General features: G+C 46.0%; 1 protein-coding gene across 1 annotated transcript in view; it reads right to left on the reverse strand.

The window, feature by feature from the left end:
• camsap3 (calmodulin regulated spectrin-associated protein family, member 3) overlaps positions 1–22,930 on the reverse strand; it is a 171,177-nt gene that overhangs the window by 56,525 nt on the left and 91,722 nt on the right. The window contains exons 3-4 of the mRNA XM_080216729.1: positions 15,688–15,849; positions 14,164–14,247 (exon numbers count right to left, since the gene is read on the reverse strand). Of these exons, the coding sequence (XP_080072855.1) occupies positions 14,164–14,247; positions 15,688–15,849 (246 nt within the window). The remainder of the gene's footprint in view (positions 1–14,163; positions 14,248–15,687; positions 15,850–22,930) is intronic.

The raw sequence follows: 22,930 nt of genomic DNA on the forward strand, positions 1-22,930 counted from the left end.
ATTTGTGGAGTGAGTGAGGCAGTTGGGAAGGACGGACCTGAACGGAATGCATTAGAGATAGCAAACGGACATCTTTATCCCACAACATTTCTTTTCTTTCCCCATTTTGTGTTCCGTGTGAACATATTTTGGGGATGGCACAGTGGTTAGCGCCGCTGCCTCATAGCGCCAGGGACCCGAGTTCGATTCTGGCCTTGGGCGAACGTCTGTGTGGAGTTTGCAGATTCTCCCCGTGGGTTTCCTCCGGGTGCTCCAGTTTCCTCCCAAGGATGTGTCAGTTAGGTGGATTAGCCATGCTAAACTGCTCCTTAGTGACCAAAGTTTCTGTGTAGGCTAGGTGGATTAGGCAACATCAAAATTGCCCCTTTGCGTCCTTTGAAAGATCAGGGTGGACAGACACACTTGGCCCACCTGAGTTCACAGTAATTTCTCAGGTGGAAGCCAACTCATTTTCCGACGGTAAAATAGTCACAAGTGATTTTCTTTTTGTTATTCGTTTGTAGGACAGGGGCATCGCTTGCTGGGTCCGTATTGTCCATCCCTAGTTGCCTGAGGGCAGTTGAGAGTCAACCACATTGCTGTGGCTCTGGAATCCCATGTAAGCCAGACCAAGTAAGGATGGCAGATTTCCTCCCCTAAAGGGAATCGGATGGGTTTTTCCCGACAATGGTTTAATTATCAGTAGATTTTTGCTGACAGATTTTTTTTTCCTATTGAATTCAAATTCCACCATCTGCCGTGGCGGGATTCGAACCCGGGTCCCCAGAACATTTGCTGAGTTTCTGCATTAGTAGCCTGGCGATAATACCACGAGGCCACCGCCTGGTGTTTATGATGGCAGTGACAGAGCATCTCACATTGTCTCCAAAGGATTATGAAGCCAACGGGGACCTGGTGCATTTAAAAAAAAGGAATAAAGCAGTCTTCTTCATGACCTGCCCTTCGTTCAATAGCATCCATCCCAACTCCCCCCCCAGCCCCCCCCCCCCCGCCCCAAACCCCGACCTCCCCCACGAAATGAAAAGACAATTTGATTGAACCAATGGAATACGTTACCATAGGAGGCTTATTCTCAGACTCCTTCAAACAAAAAGCGATGGCATGCTGGGTGCAATGGCAAAAAAAGGAAGAAGCATAAACGCAGTGTTCTGGACCCAGGCCACTTCAAAAAAACCAGCGCCAAGATCTCCCAGGCGATCAGCATGCAGCCAACAGTTGGCTAAAACAGGGTGGGTAAAATGAACCCGTGTCTCTTAGTTCATTCCATTGGTGGGTCTTGCCACAATTTGCTAATTTTTTTTCTTGCCCCCATTACTGCACGCCCCCCCCGCCCTTCCACTTTTACTTCAGCTGGATGGCTCCCAAAACAACAAAATTGTACTTATCTGAAGGAGTTATTTAGGTAGAATTACCCCATATCCTTGTGATCTCTCCTTGGCGGCGCAGTGGTTAGCACTGCCGCCTCATAGCACCAGGGACCCGGGTTCGATTCTGGCCTCGGGTCACTGTCTGTGTGGAGTTTGCACACTGTCCCCGTGTCTGCGTGGGTTTCCTCCCACAGTCCAACGATATGTAGGTTAGGTGGATTGGCCATGCTAAATTGTCCCTTTGTGTCAGGGGATTAGCAGGGTAGATAAATGGAGTTTGGAGGAAGGGCCTGGGCGGGTTTGTCGTTGGTGCAGGCTCGATGAGCTGAATGGCCTCTTTCTGCACTGTAGGGATTTGATGGTCTTATTTGAACTGTGAAGCAAGCTTCAAGTGTTGAATGGCCAAGTCCTAATTCCTCTATTCTTACTTTCTTATAAGAATGTACATACAATTCTCAAAGGGTGGTTTTCTTGGCTTGTAATTGATAGAGAAAAGTTAACATTCTCTCCCTTTGTCCTTGGCTTTGTTTTAAAACCTGGAGTGAAGAAACTCAATCCTCACCATACAATTTGGCGGCTTCTTCTCCACACTACCCTCCCGTTTAACATGGCTCCAATGATCAGGTGCTGGGATGAGTGCCACTGGCAAGGATGCACTCACACCCATGTCAAGTTGCACTGACTGTATCAGCCAGATTGGGACTGGAGTTACACACCCAAATTCTCCCGAAGGAGCACTCAGTTTCTCCCCCCTCCCCCCAAACTCAATCTGGACATTTGCCACACCAATGGAGGCATGATGGATGAGCACTGCTACCTCACAGTGCCAGGGACCAGGTTCAATTGCCAGCTTGGGTCACTGTCTGTGTGGAGTTTGCACAGTTTCCCCGTGTCTGCGTGGGTTTCCTCCGGGTGCTCCGGTTTCCTCCCACACTCTGAAAGACATGTTGGTTAGGGTGCGTTGGCCGTGCTAAATTCTCCCTCAGTGTACCCGAACAGGCGCCGGAGTGATTGGCCATGCTATATTGACCCTAATGTCAGTGGATTAGCAGGGTAAATATGTGGCGTTATGGGGAAAGGGTATGAATGGGATTGTGGTCAGTGCAGGCTCGATGGGCTGAATGCCCTCCTGCACTGGTCAGGTTCTGTGATTCTATTAACTCAAAATCACAAGATTATTTTTTGGAAAATAAACTCAGGTTTCGCATATCATGGTCGGATTTGAACTTCTAAGCTCTGCGTTCCAATACTACACCAGGACTCTTGGCTTTATTCTCTGTAAAAGGTCATTTTAAATCACTGATTCCATTTTGTTTTCAGAATCTTAAAACCTTGTGAGGGAATTTAAAAAGTCGAAGCAAGCTCTGTTGACGGCTCTTGTGGGAATTTTTTTGAAGGCTTCCGGTGAGATTTTAATGGCCTTGTTCATCCCAAAACTGTAAAATCCCACCCGAGGTCAACGGACCTTTCCATCTTCTGCCTCTCGCCCAGTCCAATTCCCCTGGCGGCCTTTATCTCTCCCCAGGTGACAAAGAGTGGAGTGATCGAAAGGGAAGATGCATCTCGCTAACCATCCCATTCCCCAGTTGGCAGAGAGCGGACATCCCTCATCACCCCACTGGGAAATAACTCGGAAGAGCAGCTTTCCAAATCTTATCCAAAGGAAGAATGGGAGGGTGGGTGGGTAAGGCAGTTGCAAGCTCTTGATCCCAAAAGAACAAAGACTCGGATGAAACATCAACAGAATGATCTAAGAGACACGCCACACAATTTAAAAAAGTATTCAAATCTTAACAATGGAGATACAGTATTAACATTCACTCTCAAAGCAAAGGATTCTGGGATCGCCAACGACCTTTAACTCAATGCTCACAAGTAGATGGCCAGTTCAAAATAGGCCAAGATTGTGATAAAGCAAAAGAAAAGTAACACGACCATTTTCCCAAAATCTATACATTTGGAAGGCTGAATTCATTATGGAACGGTCACAATTCCTTTTTGCCACCCATTGCGTTGCATTAAGACAAAGACAAAAAGCAACAAGGACTGATGCAATGAATGAGAAATACCAATTAAGGCCTAAATCTTGGTATTGAGCAGGAACCCTGTCCCAAGTATTCTCCATTCCAGTGCTGACTGGAATCCTTAACTCACTACGTCAGGATTTCTGATGCATTTGCCAGAATTACCAGGGGTTTAAAAACAAAAGAAAATCCCAAAGATCCATCGTACCTCACACCTCTCGCCAAGTCCATCTGCATCTTTCAGCGCCTAGGAAAGTGATGCAGTAGAAATCAGACCACAGCAAATGGCAAAAGAGGCTCAAAAGGCCAAATAACCAATTACCTCACCTATTCCTTGCAAATTCTCCTCAACGTCAATGATACAAAGGAGATTGTCATCGACTTCAGGAAGCATAGAGGATAATATGCCCATCAACATCAATGGGGACAAAGTGGAAACAGTCGAGAGCTTCAAGTTTCTAGGTATTCAGATCACCAATGTCTTGGTCCCTCCATGTCAATGCTATAGCCAAGAAAGCCCACCAGCGCATCTACTTTCTCAGAAGACTAAAGAAATTTGGCATGTCAGCTATGACTCTCACCAACTTTTACAGATGCACCATAGAAAGCATTCTTTCTGGTTGTATCACAGCTTGGTATGGCTCCTGCTCTGCCCAAGACCACAAGAAATTACAAAAGATCGTGAATGTAGCCCAATCCATCACTCAAACCAGCCTCCCATCCATTGACTCTGTCTACACTTCCTGCTGCATTGGAAAAGCAGCCAGCATAATTCAGGACCCCTCACATTCTCTCTTCCACTTTCTTCTGTTGGGAAAAAGATACAAAAGTCTGAGGTCACGTACCAACCGATTCAAGAACAGCTTCTTCCCTGCTGCCAGACTTTTGAAATGGACCTACCTTGCATTAAGTTGATCTTTCTCTACACCCTAGCTATATAGCTGTATAGCACACAAGAAACAATAGTTTTTGCTGTATACTGATGCATGCAATAATAAAAAAAATCAAAATTTAATGACAAACTAGACAGCCTAACTGCAGCAGTTTGCTTCACAACTGGTGCTACCCGACTCAAATGCTGCAAACAATGGAGGAAAAACATTTATTCCAACCACCCCCCAACCCCTCTACCATGCTGTCAGTTCAAACCAGCATCCCCGTCCCCATAAGTAATCCAGAAATTCTTGAACACAAGATGACCAAGTCATCTGCTAAGTTTGTTTATTAGTGTCACAAGTAGGCTTACATTAACACTGCAATGATGTTACTGTGAAGATCCCCTAGTCGCCACATTCTGGCGCTTGTTTGGGTTCACTGAGGGGCAATTTAGCACAGCCAATGCACCCTAACCAGCATATCACTCGGACTGTGGGAGGAAACTGGAGCACCCGGAGGAAACCCACGCAAACACAGGGAGAACGTGCAGACTCCACACAGAGTGACCTAAGCCAGGAATCGAACCCAGGTCCTTGGCGCTGTGAGGCAGCAGTGCTAACCACTGTGTCACAGTGCCATCCTAACCTGCACATCTTTGGACACTAAGGGGCAATTTAGCATGGCCAATTCACGTAACATGCACATCTTTTGAACTGGAGGAGCAAACCCACGCAGGCACAGGGAGAACGTGCAGACTGTGCACAGACAGTGACCCAAGCTGGGAATCAAACCTGGATTCCTGGTGCTATGAAGCAACAGTGCGAACCACTGCGTCACTGTGATGAGAAAGATGATAACATGGATGACAGGAGTGGAGTGGTTAAGGACCCTACAATATTGACATGCATCAGTGGCTTCAGGGCATGGGGAGGAAGGAGAAAAAGGAAATATTTCTCCTTCAGCTGCAGGGAGATGTAAACAAAGGAGAAGCTGACAGAAAGAGGGGGGGCTCGAAGAAGCATCGCTGGGACGTGGGTTCAAAGGAGCTGCTGAAGCCAACTTAAATCACAATATTCAAAAGAGAGAGAGAGGGAGAGAGGCAGCACAGTGGTTAGCACTGCTGCCTCAGTACCAGGGTCCCAGGTTCGATTCCTGGCTCAAGTCTGTGCGTTCTCTCCATTGTCTGCATGAGTTTCCTCCGGGTGCTCCGGTTTTCTCCCACAGTCCAAAAGATGTGCTGGTTAGGGTGCATTGGCTGTGCTGAATTCTCCCTCAGAACAAGCACCAGAGTGTGGCAACTAGGGGATTTTCACAGTAACTTCATTGCAGTGTTAATGTAAGCCTACTTGTGACACTAATAAATAAACTTAAACTTAAAGTGGGTAGTTTCGGGTAGGAGACTAGCATTAAGATGGTGGGACATTGGGAGCCCTTTCTGTGCCTACGCTCACTAAACCTGGAATCACCAGCAGACAAGGGGGTGGCATGGTGGCACAGTGGTTAGCATTGTTGCCTCACAGGACCAGGGACCCAGGTTTGATTCCTGGTTTGGGTCACTGTGTGGAGTTTGCACATTTTTCCTGTGTCTGCGTGGGTTTCCTCCGGGGGCTCCAGTTTCCTCCCACAATCCAAAGATGTGCGAATTAGGTTGATTGGCCATACTAAATTGCCCCTTAGTGTCCTGGGATGTCCACATTAGAGGGATTAGCGGGGTAAAAATGTGGCATTAAGGGGAAATGGCCTGGGTGGGATTGTTGTCGGTGCAGGCTGACGGGCCAAATGGCTTCCTTCTGCACTGTTGGGATTTTATGATTCTCTGAAGAAGCCAGGAAATTTACTTGCAATTGGTTATCGCCTGGGCTATGGCAGCGAAGGGCCACATTCATTGCAGTCACAGTTCCCCTCAAGTGCATCAGCACTTAATCCTCAAGTGTAGTCACTCGGGCAGTCGCCTCCTTAATGAGGCAATTTATATGCGGACTGAGACACACCAGTGCCCCAAATATCAGGTCAGAAGCAACACAGCAGCAGCGGCTCTTCTGAAGCAAGACGGCCTGGTATAGAACACAGATACAAGGCAGTCGCTCAGATAGAACACAGCAGCTGTGTAGCATTTAAACAACTGTGCCATCTTCAGCAAAAAAAATGGGTGAGGAAAACTAAAAATTGAAATGAAATTGTGCATCCTTTTGTCTTTCATTTGCAATATTGTGAGCAATTTTGGGTCCTGTATCTAAGGATGGATGTGCTGGCCTTGCAGAGGGTCCAGAGTTGGTTCACAAGAACGATCCTGGGAATGAATAGCTTGATTTATGAAGAGCATGCAAGGTCTCTGGGTCTGTACATGGAGTTTAGAAGGATGAGGAGGGATCTCATTGGAACTTAGAATATAAAGGCCTGGGTAGAGTGGACATGGGGAGCATGTTTCCATTAGTGGGAGAGACTAGGATCCAGGCACAGCCTCAGAGTAAAGGGACGACCCTTTAGAACCCAGATGAGGAGGAATTTCTTCAGCCGGAGGGTGGTGAATGTGTGGAATTCATTGCCACAGAGGAGCCAGGTCACTGAGTGCATTTAAGATAGAGATTGATAGGTTCTTGATTGGTCAGGAGATCAAGGGTTACGGGGAAAAAAAAAAGGTGGGAGAATGGGGCTGAGAAACCTATTAGCCATGATTGAATGGCAGAGCAGACTTGATGGGCTGAATGGCCTAAATCTGCTCCTATTTCTTAAACGCACATTTCAAATTTTCCCTCTACACAGATCGACAAGCATTGATAAGGCAGCTTAATCAGTGCTCCATTTTATCCTCTCTCTTGGATTTCCAACAATCCATCTGGTCAGGGCAATCGCCATCTTGATTTTCACCTCCAACCAGCTGGTAAAATGTTTTGGATAGGAGGGGCTCTTCACTTAGCCTTGGCGTAATCTCTCACGTACCCATCAAATCACAAGAGCAACGCACACAACAAGCACGAGCCAACTCGAGGCTCGGATCACAAGCTGGGCTATCCAAAGGGCAGCATGGTTGGCAAACCAACAAGTCGCCACTTCCACAAACAAGCTCCCACTACTTGGGCAAACCTTTCAAACCAAGAGATTGTTGATCAATTCATCAGAATTTGTGAATGTAACTCAATCCATCACGCAAACCAGCCCCCTATCCATCGACTCCATCTACACTTCCACTGCCTCAGAGAAGCAGCCAGCATAATTACGAACCCCACACATTCTCTCTTCCACCTTCTTCCGTTGGGAAAAGGATACAAAAGTCTGAGATCACGTACCAGCCGACTCAAGAACAGCTTCTTCCCTGCTGCCAGACTCTTGAATGGACCTACCTTTTAAGTGGATCTTTCTCTACACCCTAGCTATGACTGTAACGCTACATTCTGCACCTTCTGCTTTCTTCTCCCCAATGTACTCTACGAACAGCATGCTTTGCAGCGCAAGAAACAATATTTCCCGTGCCCTATCCTACTTCATAAATGCCCCTTTAAGAGAAGTTTTCTTGGTCATTGATATAAACATCCTGGAGGTTGCCTACAGCACAGTTTTAACACTTAAATTAAATGGTGCGCGGTATTAGGTCAGCACAAAGTAGTTATGACGTGATATTTTGATGCTATGAGGCACCAAGTTCAAATTTGTCTTTGGATGATAAAATCCACCCTGACAAACAATCCCAGCATCCTTTGCTTCTCGAGCGTCACACCATGCAGTCCGGCCTCCCTCCCCCTCCCCACCAGAACGGTCATGGGATTCTTTAAAACAAGAGAAAAACACGCACTCTGTAATTTTAACCAACAAATTTTCCAATATAGTCTCAATAAAACAAGGCTTCTTTCTTCTTTGAGGGAAAAAAAGGGAACAAAAAAGGGGAGGGGGGGCAAGAGACGGGATCAGGGGTGAGATGCAGTATAAGTTGAGAGGTGGACTTACAGGAACTAGCTTCCAATACCATTTGGTGGGACACTGTTGAGGGCAGTATGTGTCACAGAGGCAGAGAGGTCAAAGGGGCAGCGGAAAGAGAGAAACAGGGAAAAGAGGAGAAGCATTGAATTTCATAATATCAAAAGTGCGTCAGATGTCAAGCAAGCTAATATTAGCGTTATCAAATACACATCAAATATAGATTCAAAGCTCAACAAGGCAAAATATGCAAATTCAGATTGTTCTTCTCGCACAGTCAAAAATACAGAAAGGACTGATCCATGTTCAACTGTTGTCTTCCTTCACAGGGTAAGGGTTATGGGTGCTGTTGACAAGGCCGACATTTATAGCACCCACCCCCTCCCCAATGACCCTAGATTTCATGATCAAAATCTGGATTGAACAGAATCTCTCAAACTTGGAGGGAAGTCTTTTCACCGTACCTATCCCCTCATCAACCTGGCTTATCCAGGAGAAACTCCACACACACACACAAAACAATGTTGACACCTCGTCAAGAATCACAGAAACCCTACAGTGCAGAAAGAGGCCATTTGACACATCGGGTCTGCACCGACTCTCCGAAAGAACATTCCACCCAGCCCCTATCTGAATAGCCCCACGTACTTACTTAGCTAATCCCCCTAACCTGCACATCTTTGGACAATAAGGGGCAATTTAGCACAGCCAATCCACCTAATCTACATATCATGGGACACTAAGGGGCAACTTAGCATGGCCCATGAATAAATTCTGGCCTTACTAGCCACGCTCAGAATCCCTACAAATGTAGGAGGAGGCCATTCAGTCCATCGAGCCTGCACTGATAAAAATTCCACCCTGTCCATATCCACATAACACCACATATTTTATCTTGCTAATCCCCCCGATACTAAGAGGCAATTTAGCATGGCAAATCAACCTAAAATCACACAGCGTTGGACAATAAGGGGACAATTTAGCATGGCCAATCCTTCTAACCTACACATCTTTGGACTGTGGGAGGAAACCCACACATTCACAGGGACAACGTGCAAACTCCACACAGACACTCACCTAAGGCTGGTTTTGAACCCGGGTTCCCTGGCACTGTGAGGCAGCAACGCTAACCATTGTGCCGCCCATAACTTAAAGATTATTACACAACATGTTCACAAATTGTAGGGGGTGATGATCAGACATGTAAAGCGGCCAGAAGTGGAGGAACACAAGTGATAGGGCTGGAGGGGCCTTGAATATAGACAGGAGACTTCTGGGTGAGATTTGGGGAGGTGGGCGGGGGTTGGGTTCCACTAACATCACCCCCTAAACACAAAAACAGTGCCACATATAATGTGCTAGGAATCTACACAGAGGCAGGCACAAATAATGTTCTTTCTTTCAAGTAAAAAAAGGAAATTGTTGACAAAGCTATTGGAGATTGTAGTGATGTCAATGACCAGTTATGGAACACACCTTTCAGATAGACTCAATTCTACGTGTCACACCCAAACGGAATATCTACTGGCTAGTTGACATGGAACAATTAATAACTCTCACCTTTAACTTTGATTAACACCCATCACTGTCAACCCCTCGCCTCATACACATTTAGGCTGGTACGTAGAAAATTGTTCCAACAAATATTCTCAGGACACACTCTGATGCCAATTTGAGTGGTTCAATGACAGCAGCCACAAGACAATGAACTTTTTCTAAAAAAAAAACAGCTCTGGCCAAAGCCCCAGTGTTCACATTAGTTGAAATGAAAACAAACTGGATTCGAGAGGTGGTGTACAGCACAAAAAAAGCCATTCGGCCCATCACATCTATCCCGGTCAAAGAACAAACACACAACTATTCTAATCTCATTTTCCCACACTCAGTCCACGATCTTGCCATCACAAGCGTGCATCTAAATGCTTCTTAAATGTTATCAGGGTCTCTGCCTCCACCACCCTCTCATGATTCCAGATAAACCTGTTGGACTTTAACCTGGTGTTGAGACTTCTTACTATGCCCACCCCAGTCCAACGCCGGCATCTCCAAACGCTGATTAATTCTGTTTCTCGGAATTGCTTCCGATCATTTCCCACCACTGAGGTTAGACTGACTGGCCTTTAGTTTCTTGGTTTATCCCTTCCTCCCTTCTTGAATAACAGTACCACATTGGTTGTCCTCTCGTCTTCTAGCATCTCTCCTGTGGTCAGCGAGGAATTATTGCCTGCTACTTCCTCCCTTGCCTCACTCAACTGCCTGGGATACATTTCATTCGGCCCTGGAGATACATATACTTTTAAGCCTGCCAGACCACTCAGACACTCTTCACTGTCTTTGTTAGTTAATTTTATGGTATCGCAGTCCTTTTCCTGGATTTCTGTAGCGACATTGTCTCTCTCATGTGATGTTAGTGTACCTTGAGTTTTTTTAAATTCAGCCTTAGGTGATGTCATTGTTGGGAGGAGGATAAAAGAACTGTGGGCAATTCAGGTGTCAGGGATTTCATTTCCAGTTTCAGGTTTGGGTTTTAGAAGGAGCAGCAAGCTAACAAGAAGCGTTTTCCCTCTCCCCCTGTTTTGCAAATTCTGTTGGTTTGCCTGAAGGGTGAAAATCTGCTGTTGTTGGGGGCTGGACCAGAGTCTCTGTGGTGTTCTTGGAAGCTGTCTTATCTTCAAACTATTCTGAGACTCAAGAGTATTTGATTGCAGAATTCAACTAAAGGCCTTGATCCCAGTATCAGTGGAGCATTAGTCTGTGCTGTGTTAAACCTGTGAAAAGGCTCTCTTGTCTATGGGAGGTTTTAGTTTTGATTGGGATAGCTCATATGTATATATGGGTGGTACGGTAGCACAGTGGTTAGCACTGCTGCTTCAGTTCCAGGGACCCAGGTTCAATTCCCAGCTTGGGTCACTGTGTGGAGTCTGCAAACACTCCCTGCATCTATGTGGGTTTCCTCCGGGGGCTCTGGTTTCCCCCTCATTCTGAAAGTTGTGCTGGTTAGCTGCATTGACCCAAACAGGTGTCGGACTATGGTAACTAGGGGAATTTCACAGTTAATTCGTTGCAGTGTTAATGTAAACCTTATTTGTAACCAAAACAAACTAAAAAAAAGTTCATTAAGGGTTATACATTATGATCATTTGTTTCTTGTTTGCAATTAATAAAAATTCTTGCTAATTTTCTTACTATACACATTAACTATATTTTAAATAAACTTTGATTCGAGTGAGCCACTAGGGAGCTTTTATCAAACATAATCTGTAGTGAAACATTTCATGCTTACTCTAGCCAAATTCCAAATGCAAAACTTATGATTCAGGCTAGCTTCATAAAACACTCGAGTTTCTAACCTTGAACCGTAACATTGACCAGTGAACACCAACAACATTTTCATTTAGAATCTTATCTATATCCACTGTTTCCACACATAAATTACCACCAAGGTCCTTAATGAGGCCTAGTTATCCTTTTGCCCTTAATGCACTTGTAAAACAACTTAGGATTTTCCTTTATTCTACCTGCTAGGATCCTTGCATTGCCCCTTTTTGCTCCCCTAATTTAAATTTCCTCTTACACATTTTAATTCCTCTAGGGCTTCTGCTGTTTTGAGGCCTTGATGTCTGCTGTAAGTCTCCCTTTTTTCCTTTATCCAATGCTCGATATCCCTAGATATCCAGGAGTTCATTGGATTTGTTGGGCCCACCTTTTTTCTTTATTGAAAGATGTTGGCTTTCCCTATTGCCCTTGAACACATCCCACTGTTCTGTTATAGATTTACCTCAAAAAAATGTCAGCTCCCAGTCCATTCTAGCCCAATCATATCCGATCTTATTGAAATCAGCCTTCTCCCTGGTTTGGAACTTTGATTTCTGGCCCATTCTCGTCCTGTTCCACAACAACTTTGAATCAAACAAGTTATGATTGCTGTCTACAAAATGCTCCCCCACTGACACTTCAAACACTTTTCTAGCTTCATTACTTAAAATTAAGTCCAGGACCACCCCATCTCTTGTTGGGCCTTCAATAACTGACTTAAAAAGTTCTCCTGGATGCATTTTAAGAACTCCGCTCCCTCTAAACCTTTTACACACGAACATCCCAGTTAATAATGGGGACGTTGAAATCCCCGACTATCACTTTTCTGCACTTTACTCTGAATGCAACATGGACGAATTTGAGAATCTCTTAACACAGAGAAATAATTGGGGCCTTCCCTTTTAGTCCAGGGAATGGAAAATCGGATAGTTATAGAGAGGGCCCCCAATCATGATGCATTATTTCAACTACCCCCCCCCATCCCCCGTTCACAAATAGGATTGCCTAAATTTATCCCTTAACTTAATTCTGATCACCCTATTCAATATGATTACACATCTCCCTCACTCTGAAAACGACTGCAATAGAATCCTGCAGTGCAGAAGGCGGCCATTCAGCCCATTAAACCTACACCAACAACAATCCCACCCAGGCCCTATTCCCACAACCCCACTACCCTATTAATCCCCCTGACACAAAGGGGCAATCCACCTAACCTGAATATTTTTGGGCCCCGTATTTAAGGAACAGTGTGCAGCTTTGGAGAGGGTCCAGAGGAGGTTCATGAGAATGATCCCTGGAATGAAAAGCTTGACGTGTGAGGAGTTCGAAGGACTCTGGGTCTGTACTCGGAGTTTAGAAGGATTTGGGGGGGGGGGGGGGGGGGGGGGGGAAGGAAATCTCAATGGAAGTTACAGAATACTGCAAGGCCTGGAAAGAATGGACATGGGGAAAATGTTTCCATTAGTCAGAGGTAGATCCGAGGGCACAGCCTCAGAATAAAAGGGATGACCCTTTAGAACTGAGATGAGGAGGGATTTCTTCAGCTAGAGGGTGGTGAATGTGTGGAATTCATTGCCACAGGGGAAGCCGGGTCATCGAGTGTATTTAAGACAAAGATGGATAGGTTCTTGATTGGTAAGGGATCAAAGATTATGGGGAAAAGGCAGGAGAATGGAGTTGGGAAACATATCAAATGGCGGAGCAGACTCAATGGGCCAAATGGCCTAATTCTGCTCCTATATCTCACGGTCATATTATAGGCCACAAACACCTTCATCCACAGAGTATATATTTATTACTTATACAGTTGTTCAACCTATACAAACACAAAGCCACAATGTTCAATCTGGAGAAATTTTCTCCAAGAAAGCTTTTCCATTATAGCCATCTCATTTGGAATGCACCCAGAAATATTTGGCCTTGTTGAACTCTCATCTCTCGAGACATAACCAAATCTTTCTTCAGCTGTGCTCTCCGTCCTGGTCCTCACTCTTGGCATCTCAATTTCCACCCTCCTATCTCTCACAGGACTTGGATTTCCTTGAAACTCATCAGCCAAAATGCCAGATCCTGTATTGGTCACATCCGTGTATTGCAAAGTGGCAAGGAGGGTTAACTTTCATCCGGACCTTGGGCCATTTCTATATTGTCCAATTGCATTAGATGGCAGTGTGCCACAAGCAGAAATCACTAAAGACTGGAGTGCTACATACAGATGCAAGACTAGAGAACAGCCATCATTATACTTCCCAGCCTAGATTTACCGATAATGTGCAGTAACAATTTACATTAATTGCCTTGCAATCCTGAATCTCTTGCACATTAAAACCAAAGTGATGAGACAGCGTCGCAGTTGGAACACTTCCTCCCTGCTCTCTCTCATTCTCTAACCCGCAATGTCGAGATCGAGCTCCTGCTCCACACACAACACTAACCCTGGGATGTTTGATCAGATTCACCTCACCAAAATCAGGGAAGTGAAAATAGAAACTAAAAAAAATTAAATTCCTTAGTACAGTGAAGACAAAAAGAAACGCAAGGGGTTTGGAAAATCAGTTGAAGTCACCCCAAGAAACAAAACATATTCCCAACAGGTTATAAAGTACTAAAGGTGCAGACGTCCACAGCTCCAATTACAAGCTTAAAATGCTCAGTGAGATACCTACCCCTTGGTTCGTTGCATTGTCAATGCCGGGCTGTTGTCTCAGCTGATACAACCGTTCACAGACATCTTTCAATTTCTGGTTTATCTGAGAAATAACAAGTTTAGAAAAAAAGTGCATCAGAATGCATTAAATGCAAGTTTATGAAGTTCCGATAAGAGAAAAGGTCCGACTTCAGTTCGATCTTTGGAGACAGCAGTGGTCCTATGAGTCAACAACATTTTCCATTTTAGATTATCGCATTTGGCATCCACTGACAGTGCACCATAGAAAGCATTCTTTCCGGTTGTGTCACAGCTTGGTATGGCTCCTGCTCTGAACAAGACCACAAGAAGCTAAAAAGAGTTGTGAACGTAGCCCAATGCATCATGCAAACCAGCCTCCCATCCATTGACTCCATCTACACTTCCCACTGCCTCAGCAAAACAGCCAGCATAATTACGGACCTCTCAAACCCCAGACATTCTCTCTTCCACCTCCTTCGTCGGGAAAAAGATACAGAAGTCTGAAACCACGGACCAACCGACTCAAGAACAGCTTCTTCCCTGCTGCCATCAGACTTTTTAAATGGACCTACCTTATATTAAGCTGATCTTTCTCGACACCCTAGCTGGAACACGACATTCTGCACCCTCTCCTTTTTTTCCTACCCTATGTTCTCTATGAATGGGGTGCTTTGTGTGTACAGAGTGTAAGGAACAATACTTTTCACTGCATCCCAACACATGAGACAATAATAAATCAAATCAAAGGAGGAGGAGGAAGTTTTGGAGAGGGTGCAAACAAGGTTCACCAGGATGTTGCCTGGTCGAGTGTGTTGGCTAGGAGGAGAGGTTGGATAAACTCGGGCTGTTTTCACTGGAAAGACGGAGGTTGAGGGGAGACCTGATAGAGGTCTACAAAATTATAAGGGGCATAGACCAGGTGGATAGTCAGAGGCCTTTTTCCCCAGGATGGAAGGGTCAACTACAAGAGGGCTCAAGGTGAGAGGTGGTAGGTTTAGGGGCGATGTGCGGGGAAAGCTTTTCCACACAGAGGGTGGCGGGTGCCTGGAATGCACTGCCAGAGGTGGTGGTGGAAGCAGGCACACGTACAGGAGGTGAACAGAGGGACAGAAACCATGCATGGACAATAAGTAGTGGGTCTAAATGAGGATTAGGAACGAGCACAGGCTTGGTGGGCCGAAGGACCTGTTCTGTATTGGTCTAGTTAGGAACATTTGTAATCATCTCTTGGTGAGTGCATCATAATGCAGACAGAGCACAAGTGAAGAAAAACCTTGCATTATTTTCTGCCTGCTGCAACCATTTGTCAAAATGAAACAGAACTGGCATCAATGAACCTTTACCTGCAGGTTAAATTTGACCCAAACACAGCCCATGGCAAGAGCTGAGACTGGCACCAATCACCATCTGGGCGCCAATGAAGCTCAGAACATGCCACATCTATGGCACATCCATTCTGGCAATAAAGAGCTCAAAACATTCCTGGTGTTAGAAGCCCTTATTAAAAAGAGAGGATTGTTACCTTGTCAACCCAGAGCAGCAAGCTATATTCCGTGTTGACTGGGACTTGCCTCGAAGGGCTGAGGCTGGCGATCTCGTCAGTGTCCGCTGCCACCTTCCTGCCACGCAGCGTCTCCATCATGTAGGCAGTCATCAGGGCATCAATAAGGGCCAAGTGGGCACCCTGCTTGGCAAAAGAAGAGACTGCGTTAGTTAACTGCCTGCGGACTCCAGCACACACACGTTTAATAAACCACCCACTTCACCATCAGGGCTAGGGGAGTTGGTGAATCAAATCAGCCAACCCCTCGATACAAAATACATTTTTGAACCATTGTTATTGGACGGGTGGCCAACCCAAGAGGCTAAAGGGCAAACGTCACACAAAAACCACCATGTTTTTAAACCAACACATCGTTTGTTAATTCGCCATGACAGATGGCAAGCCTGTACAGAGAAATATTTAGAATCATAGAATCCCTACAGTACAGGAGGCCATTTGGCCCATCAAGTCAGCACTGACCACAATCCCACCCATGCCCTACCCTCATAATCTCACACATTTACACTGTTAGTCCCCAGACACGAAGGGGCAATTTAGCATGGCCAATCCACCTAACCTGCATGTATGGGAGGAAACCAGAGCACCCAGAGGAAACCCATGCAGATTCCACACGGACGGTGACCCAAGACTACATCAGCGTTTCACAGCTCTTCCTCCCCTCAAGCTCAGCTCCTTCCAAAATGCTAAATCAACACCCAGATCTAACACTCATACACCCGGTGTTGTTCCATGTCAAGTGGGCACCGCAACAAAGTCAAAACCACTGCCTCGCCATCAGTCTTCACTGGACTCATGGCAATCGCACCCATCAACATTACCCAGTTTTGAGGTTGCACATAACCTACTTCAAGCTGGCTGAACATTTGGAGGACAAATTATTTTCCTCCACAACAGGCCAATGGCATGACTGGCTCGTTGTTACACAAGATCGAATCTTGGGATAGAAGATTGGACTCAGAGGAGAGGTTGAGCTCAGCGGTCTACGTTATCTAGAGAGTCATGAAAAATAAGAGGGGATATCAACCTAACCAGCATATTATTGGACAGAGGGAGGAAACCAGAGCACCCAAAAGAAAACCCACGCAGACACAGGGAGAACACGTAGACTCCACACAGACAGTGACCCAAGCTGAGAATTGAACCCAGATCCCTTGGAGCTGTGAGACAGCAGTGCTAACCACTGTGCCACCCCCTTTAGACCATATCATATCCCTCTAAACCTGGAATTAAACATCTAATGATGACCATGAAACCACTCTTGATTATTGGAAAAACCCATCTGGTTCAGTAATGTCCTTTGAGGAAGGAAACCTGCCAACCTTACCCATCCTACGTGCGACTCCAGAGCCACAGCAATGTGGTTGACTCTTAAATACCCTCAGAAGTGGGCAAAAAAAGCTGGTCCAGCCAGCGACAACCTCATCCCACGAGCAAAAAAAATTATAGATGGCGATATGGGGACAGGCAAAAAGCTCATTAGGAAGAGAGATAGCTAGGGCAGAGGGGTTTGGGGAAGGAATTAAGTTTTAGTGTCACAGATAGGCTTACATTAACATGGCAACGAAGTTACTGAGAGAATCCCCTAGTCGCCACACTCTGGCACCTGTTCGGGTACACTAAGGGAGAATTGAGCACGGACAATGCACCCTAACCAGCACGTCTTTCGGACCGTAGGAGAAAACTGGAGCACCCAGAGGAAACCCACGCAGACATAGGGAGAACATGCAGACTCCGCATAGACGGTGACCCGAGCCAGGAATCGAACCCGGGTCCCTGGCGCTGTGAGGCAGCAGTGCTAATCCACTGTGCCACTCCAGAGCCTAGATCTTCGGCAGTTGAAGTTACGAGCGTCACTGATGAGGGACAACTGGGGACAAGAGGAAAGAAGTCTTGCAGATCAAAGATCAGTATTTGGGTCACATCTCTGAGCGAAGTTACTGAGAAGCCTGGTTGGATCTCGGCAGGTCCACAGTGCCTTCTAAGTAAACAATGCCTCAACAATTCACTACTCATGGGAGATCCAAACTGTTCATCACCACAAGACGACAGGCCAGTGCTGGGAACAGCATGCCAAGTCTTAGAATAAAACAGGCAGTTTAATAACATCGTTGATAATGGGTCAAGAAACTGCCACCAAGGTGCTTAATCTAAACCAGATATCAAAAGGACTAAACCTTGCCTCATTTGTTTAAAGTTTTATTTATTAGTATCGCAAGTAGGCCTCCATTAACATTGCAATGAAGTTACTGTGAAAATCCCCTAGTCGCCACACTCCAGCGCCTGTTCGAGTTCACTGAGGGAGAATTTAGCACGGCCAATGCACCCTAACCAGCCCTGTGGGAGGAAACCGGAGCACCCAGGGGAAACCCATGCAGACACGGGGAGAATGTACAAACTCCGCACAGACAGTGACCCAAGCCAAGAATCCAACCCGGCTCTCTGGAGCTGTGAGGTAGTATTTGGAGGTGTACTACACTCTGCACTGGTAGCACTCTATTCTGGGTCAAAAGGTTCCAGGTTCAAGTCCCACTTCAGCGTTTGAGCAGAAACAAATAAAACCCAAGGTTGAAATTCCAGTGCAGTACAGAGGGAGTGCGGCACTGCCGGAGATGCTGTCCATCGGTTAAATACATTTACCCAGGCAGGCAGATGGGAAGTGTCTCAAATCACAACAGATTATATAATCGTGATCACACCCACGCCTGTTGGCTGCTGTGGGTCACGATAATTACAACATAAATTAACTATCTACTAGCTCTAGAACAATCATTGTAACTGCAGACGAGGGGGGGGGGGGGGGAGAAAAGAGGGGGAAAAAAGAGAGAGAGAGGGGAGGGGGGTAAAAAGAGAAAGAGAGAGAGAGAGAGAAAAAGAAAAAGAGAGAGAGGGGGAGGGGGGAGGGGAGGGAGAGAGGGAGCAGAAGAGAGACAGAGAGAGAGAGGGGGAGAGGGACAGAGAGAGAGAGAGAGAGAGAGAGAGAGACACAGAGAGAAGGGGAGAGGGTGAGGAGGAGGGATGGAGAGAGAGAGAGAGAGAGAGAGAGGGGAACAGAAAGCTGACGGATCCAAAAGTTCAGACCAACTCTACATTCCAAGGTTTGCAAGGCGTATTTTTCCAGATGGATTTTGTAAACAGGAATCCAGTGACAGGGCCAAGCCTCAGCACTGCGGCCTGCCAAGGTATGGAGACCTTCCATTTTTAGTTTCAAAGCTTGACACCATGCCCAATTTTCACTTTTATCAATTTACTACATCTTGGTTAAATTACCCAGTAAAACTACTTTTAAAAAACACATGGACAACAGGACTAGGGTTTGGTCAGCTCAAATGAAAGACTCTAGTTGTTGCCCATGGTAGCTGGGGTCAGAGGTCACGCCAGACCTGGGCAATTGGATCAGAAAAACCAGACGTGGTTATATTTTATTTGACTCACTTAAAAAAGTTTAATTACAGATAAACCTTGTGGCGAGATGACTCAAAGACAAGGCTATAGTAATATTTGGAATCCCGACAGTGCAGACAGAGGCCATTCAGTCCATCAAGCCTAAACTGACAATAATCCCACCCAGGCCTCTTAACCCCCATACATTTACCCTAGCTAGGACCCCTGACACTGAGGGGGCAATTTAGCATGGCCAATCCACTTAACCAGCACATCGTTGGGCTGTGGGAGGAGACCGGTGCACCTGGAGGAAACCCAGGCAGACACGGGTCCCTGGCGCTGAGAGGCAGCAGTGCTAACCACTGTGCGGCCCATGGGTCAGGAAGACTGACTGAGAACACGCTTAAAAAAGGACAAACTGAAGATAATCATGGCAAGATGCAGTCCAATTCATCAGAAAATCCTGCAGTCCCATCCACTGTTGATCCTAATTCTTCCCAAGGTTTTGCCTCCATTACGCAATGTGCAAGTTAATTCACTCTATGGTGTAGAAGTGATACAAATAAAGTTTATTTATTAGTCACAAGTAAGGCTTACATTAACACTGCAATGAAGTTACTGTGAAAATCCCCTAGTCACCACAATCCGGCCCCTGTTCGGGAACACTGAGGGAGAATTTAGCACGGCCAATGCACCCGAACCAGCATATCTTTCTCCCCTCAGCCAGAAATCGAAGCACCTGGAGGAAACCCTCGCAGACATGGGGAGAATGTGCAGGCATCACACAAGCAGTGATCTACCAGCCCATGGCACGTCATAACACTCAAGGCTAAGTGCTCATCCAGGTACTTTCTAAAAGGATGTGAGGCATCCTGCCTCCACCACCCTCCCAGGCAGCAAGTTCCAGACCCTCACCACTCCCTGGATAAAAAAGTTTTTCCTCACAACTTGCCCCCCCCCCTCCAAAGCTCCCGTCCCTCACCTTGAACCTATGTCCCCCAAAGCACAAAGAAAATTACAGCACAGGAACAGGCCTTTCTGCCCTCCAAGCCTGCACTGACCATGCTGCCCAACTGAACTAAAACCCCTGTCCCTTCCAGGGACCACATCCCTCTATTCCCATCCCGTTCATCCCAGACCCTTCAAATCAGGGGAACAGCTGCTCCTTATCCATTCCATGTCTCTAAATCTTGTACACCTCGATCAGGTCGCCCCTCAGTCTTCTCTGCTCCAGAGAAAACGACCCAAGCCTATCCAACCTCTCCTTATAACTTTAATGTTCCATCTCTGGCAGCATCTAGTGATAAATGGCCTGGAAAAGATCAGAGTCGGTAAAACTACAGCCCCAAGGCCTTAAACAATCACACCTTCCACCATCAACTCAATGGCAGGTGTGTATACAAGATCCACTGCAGCAACTCACCAAACCTCTGCTTACAGGATACAGGAGTTGGGACACCTTGTTGAAATTGTGCAAGACATTGATAAGGCCACACTTGTAAAACTGTGCACGGTTCTGGTCGCTATTATAGAAAAGATATTAAACTGGAAAGGGTACAGAAAAGATTTACTAGGATGCTACCAGGACTTGATACATCAAGTTATAAAGGAGAGGCTGGATAGACTGGGACTTTTCCCTCTGGAGCGTAGGGGGCTGAGGGGTGATCTTATAGAGGTCTATAAAATAATGAGGGGCATAGATCAGCTAGATAGTCAATACTTTTTCCCAAAGGGAGGGGAGTCTAAAACTAGAGGGCATCGGTTTAAGGTGAGAGGGGAGATACACAAAAGGGTCCAGAGGGGCAATTTTTTCACACAGAGGGTGGTGAGTGTCTGGAACAAGCTGCCAGAGGTAGTAGTAGAGGCAGGTACAGTTTTGTCTTCTAAAAAACATTTAGACAGTTACATGGGTAAGAGGGGTATAGAGAGATATGTACCAAATGCGGGCAAGCTAATGGGTTTAAAACCAAGGGCAGCATGGATAAGTTTGGCCAAAGGGCCTGTTTCCATGCTGTAAAGCTCTGAATTATTACAGCACCTCCCAAACCCACAACGTGTACCATTTAGAAAGACACAGTTGCTTGAAATCACAGCTACAAGTTCCCCTCTGAGTCACGTGCTATCCTGATTTGGAAATATATATCTGTTCCTTCACTGCAGATAGACTGCCACGGTTCACCAGGACAATTCAGGATAGGGAACAAACACTGGCCGAGCCAGCAACACCCACATCCTGTGAAAGAATGAACAAAATTCTCCCAGCCAATGACTACTTCAAGAGTTGGAGGGAAGCAATAATTAACAAAAATATCTTGGGATATATAAAGAAAATCTAGCCACAACATTACACAGGAAGGGTTCAATCCAGACTGAAATGGGCCCAGTCTTCCATCTCTCACCCTTCAAAGCAGATTTGTCACAAGCTCACACACACAAACTAGAAGCAGGAGGTGGCCATTTGGCCCTTTGAGCCTGCTCTGCCATTCATTACAATCGTGGCTGATTCTCAAATTCAATATCCTGATCCCTCCATATCCCTAGATCCCTTTAGCCCCAAGAGCCATGTCCAATTTTGTCTAGAAATCACAACGTTTTGGCCTGTGGTACACATTCACCACCCTCTGGGTAAAGAAATTTCTCCTCGCCTCAGTTCATACAATCCCTACAGAAGGAGGCCATTCGTCCCATCGAGTCTGCACCAGCCACAATTCCACCCAGTCCCTATTCCTGTAACCCCACATATTTACCTTGCTAATACCCCTGACACTGGGGTCAATTTATCATGGCCAATCAACCTAACCCACACATCTTTTAATGTTGGGGTGGGGGAGGGTGTGGGGAACTGGAGCACCTAAAAGGAAACCCACATAGACACAGAGGTAATGTGCAAACTCCACACAAACAGTGACCCGAGGCTGGAATTGAACCCGGGTCCCTGGCATTATGAGGCAGCAGTGCCAATCTGACCACAGCAGGTTATCGCTGTGGCCTATAGGACAGGCTCTCTTCAAAAGCTATTGTTCGGGACTGACTTTGTTCTTTGACTTTCCTTCAGGGAGGGTGAACAGTTTGTGCCCCTTTGTAAACTGAGATTATAAGGGTTGTGTTACTTAGATTCAGAGCATTTAAAAATGAGAGAGACTTGTGTTCATAGTAATGATGTCAATCCAGTTCCAGAGAGGCCCTTGAAACCCTGATCACGGGTCTGCACTCCCAAACCTGACACTCGCCATTCAGAGTGGCAACTTTGTGGCACCTTCCTGTGTTTAGTGTGTTAAATTGGCTCCACTTAACACAGCAGGAGGACCATAATCCACATTTTCAGGAGCCAGTCATCTTATGCTTAAGGGAGATTCGTTTCAGTGGTGTGTGGGGAGTGTATAGTCAGCACACATGTGCCACCCTCAGTTCCAAAGGAAAGATGCACTAAATGTGTAAGTGCCCCAAGTTTAATTGCAGTAACATCAGTCGGTTAGAATTACATTTGCTGGAGTTTAGAAGAGTGAATGGAGTTCTTGTTGAGACTCAAAATTCTAACAGGATTAGAAAGGTCGATTCAGAAAGAACGTTCCCGATGGTGGGAAGAGTCCAGAACTAGTGGTCACTGTTTGAGGATAAGGGGTAAACCTTTTCGAACAGGGGTGGTTTATATATTAAACGTCACAAGTAGGCTTACATTAACACTGCAATGAAGTTACAGTGAAAAATTCCCTAGTCACCACACTCCGGTGCCTGTTTGGGTACACAGAGGGAGAATTTAGCACCTAACCAGCACGTCTTTCAGACTGTGGGAGGAAACAGAGCACACAGAGGAAGCCCA

The sequence above is a fragment of the Carcharhinus amblyrhynchos genome, chromosome 33 (genome assembly GCF_965287045.1).
Source record: "Carcharhinus amblyrhynchos chromosome 33, sCarAmb.v2.hapA, whole genome shotgun sequence".
In the NCBI taxonomy this organism is placed as follows: Eukaryota; Metazoa; Chordata; class Chondrichthyes; order Carcharhiniformes; family Carcharhinidae; genus Carcharhinus; species Carcharhinus amblyrhynchos.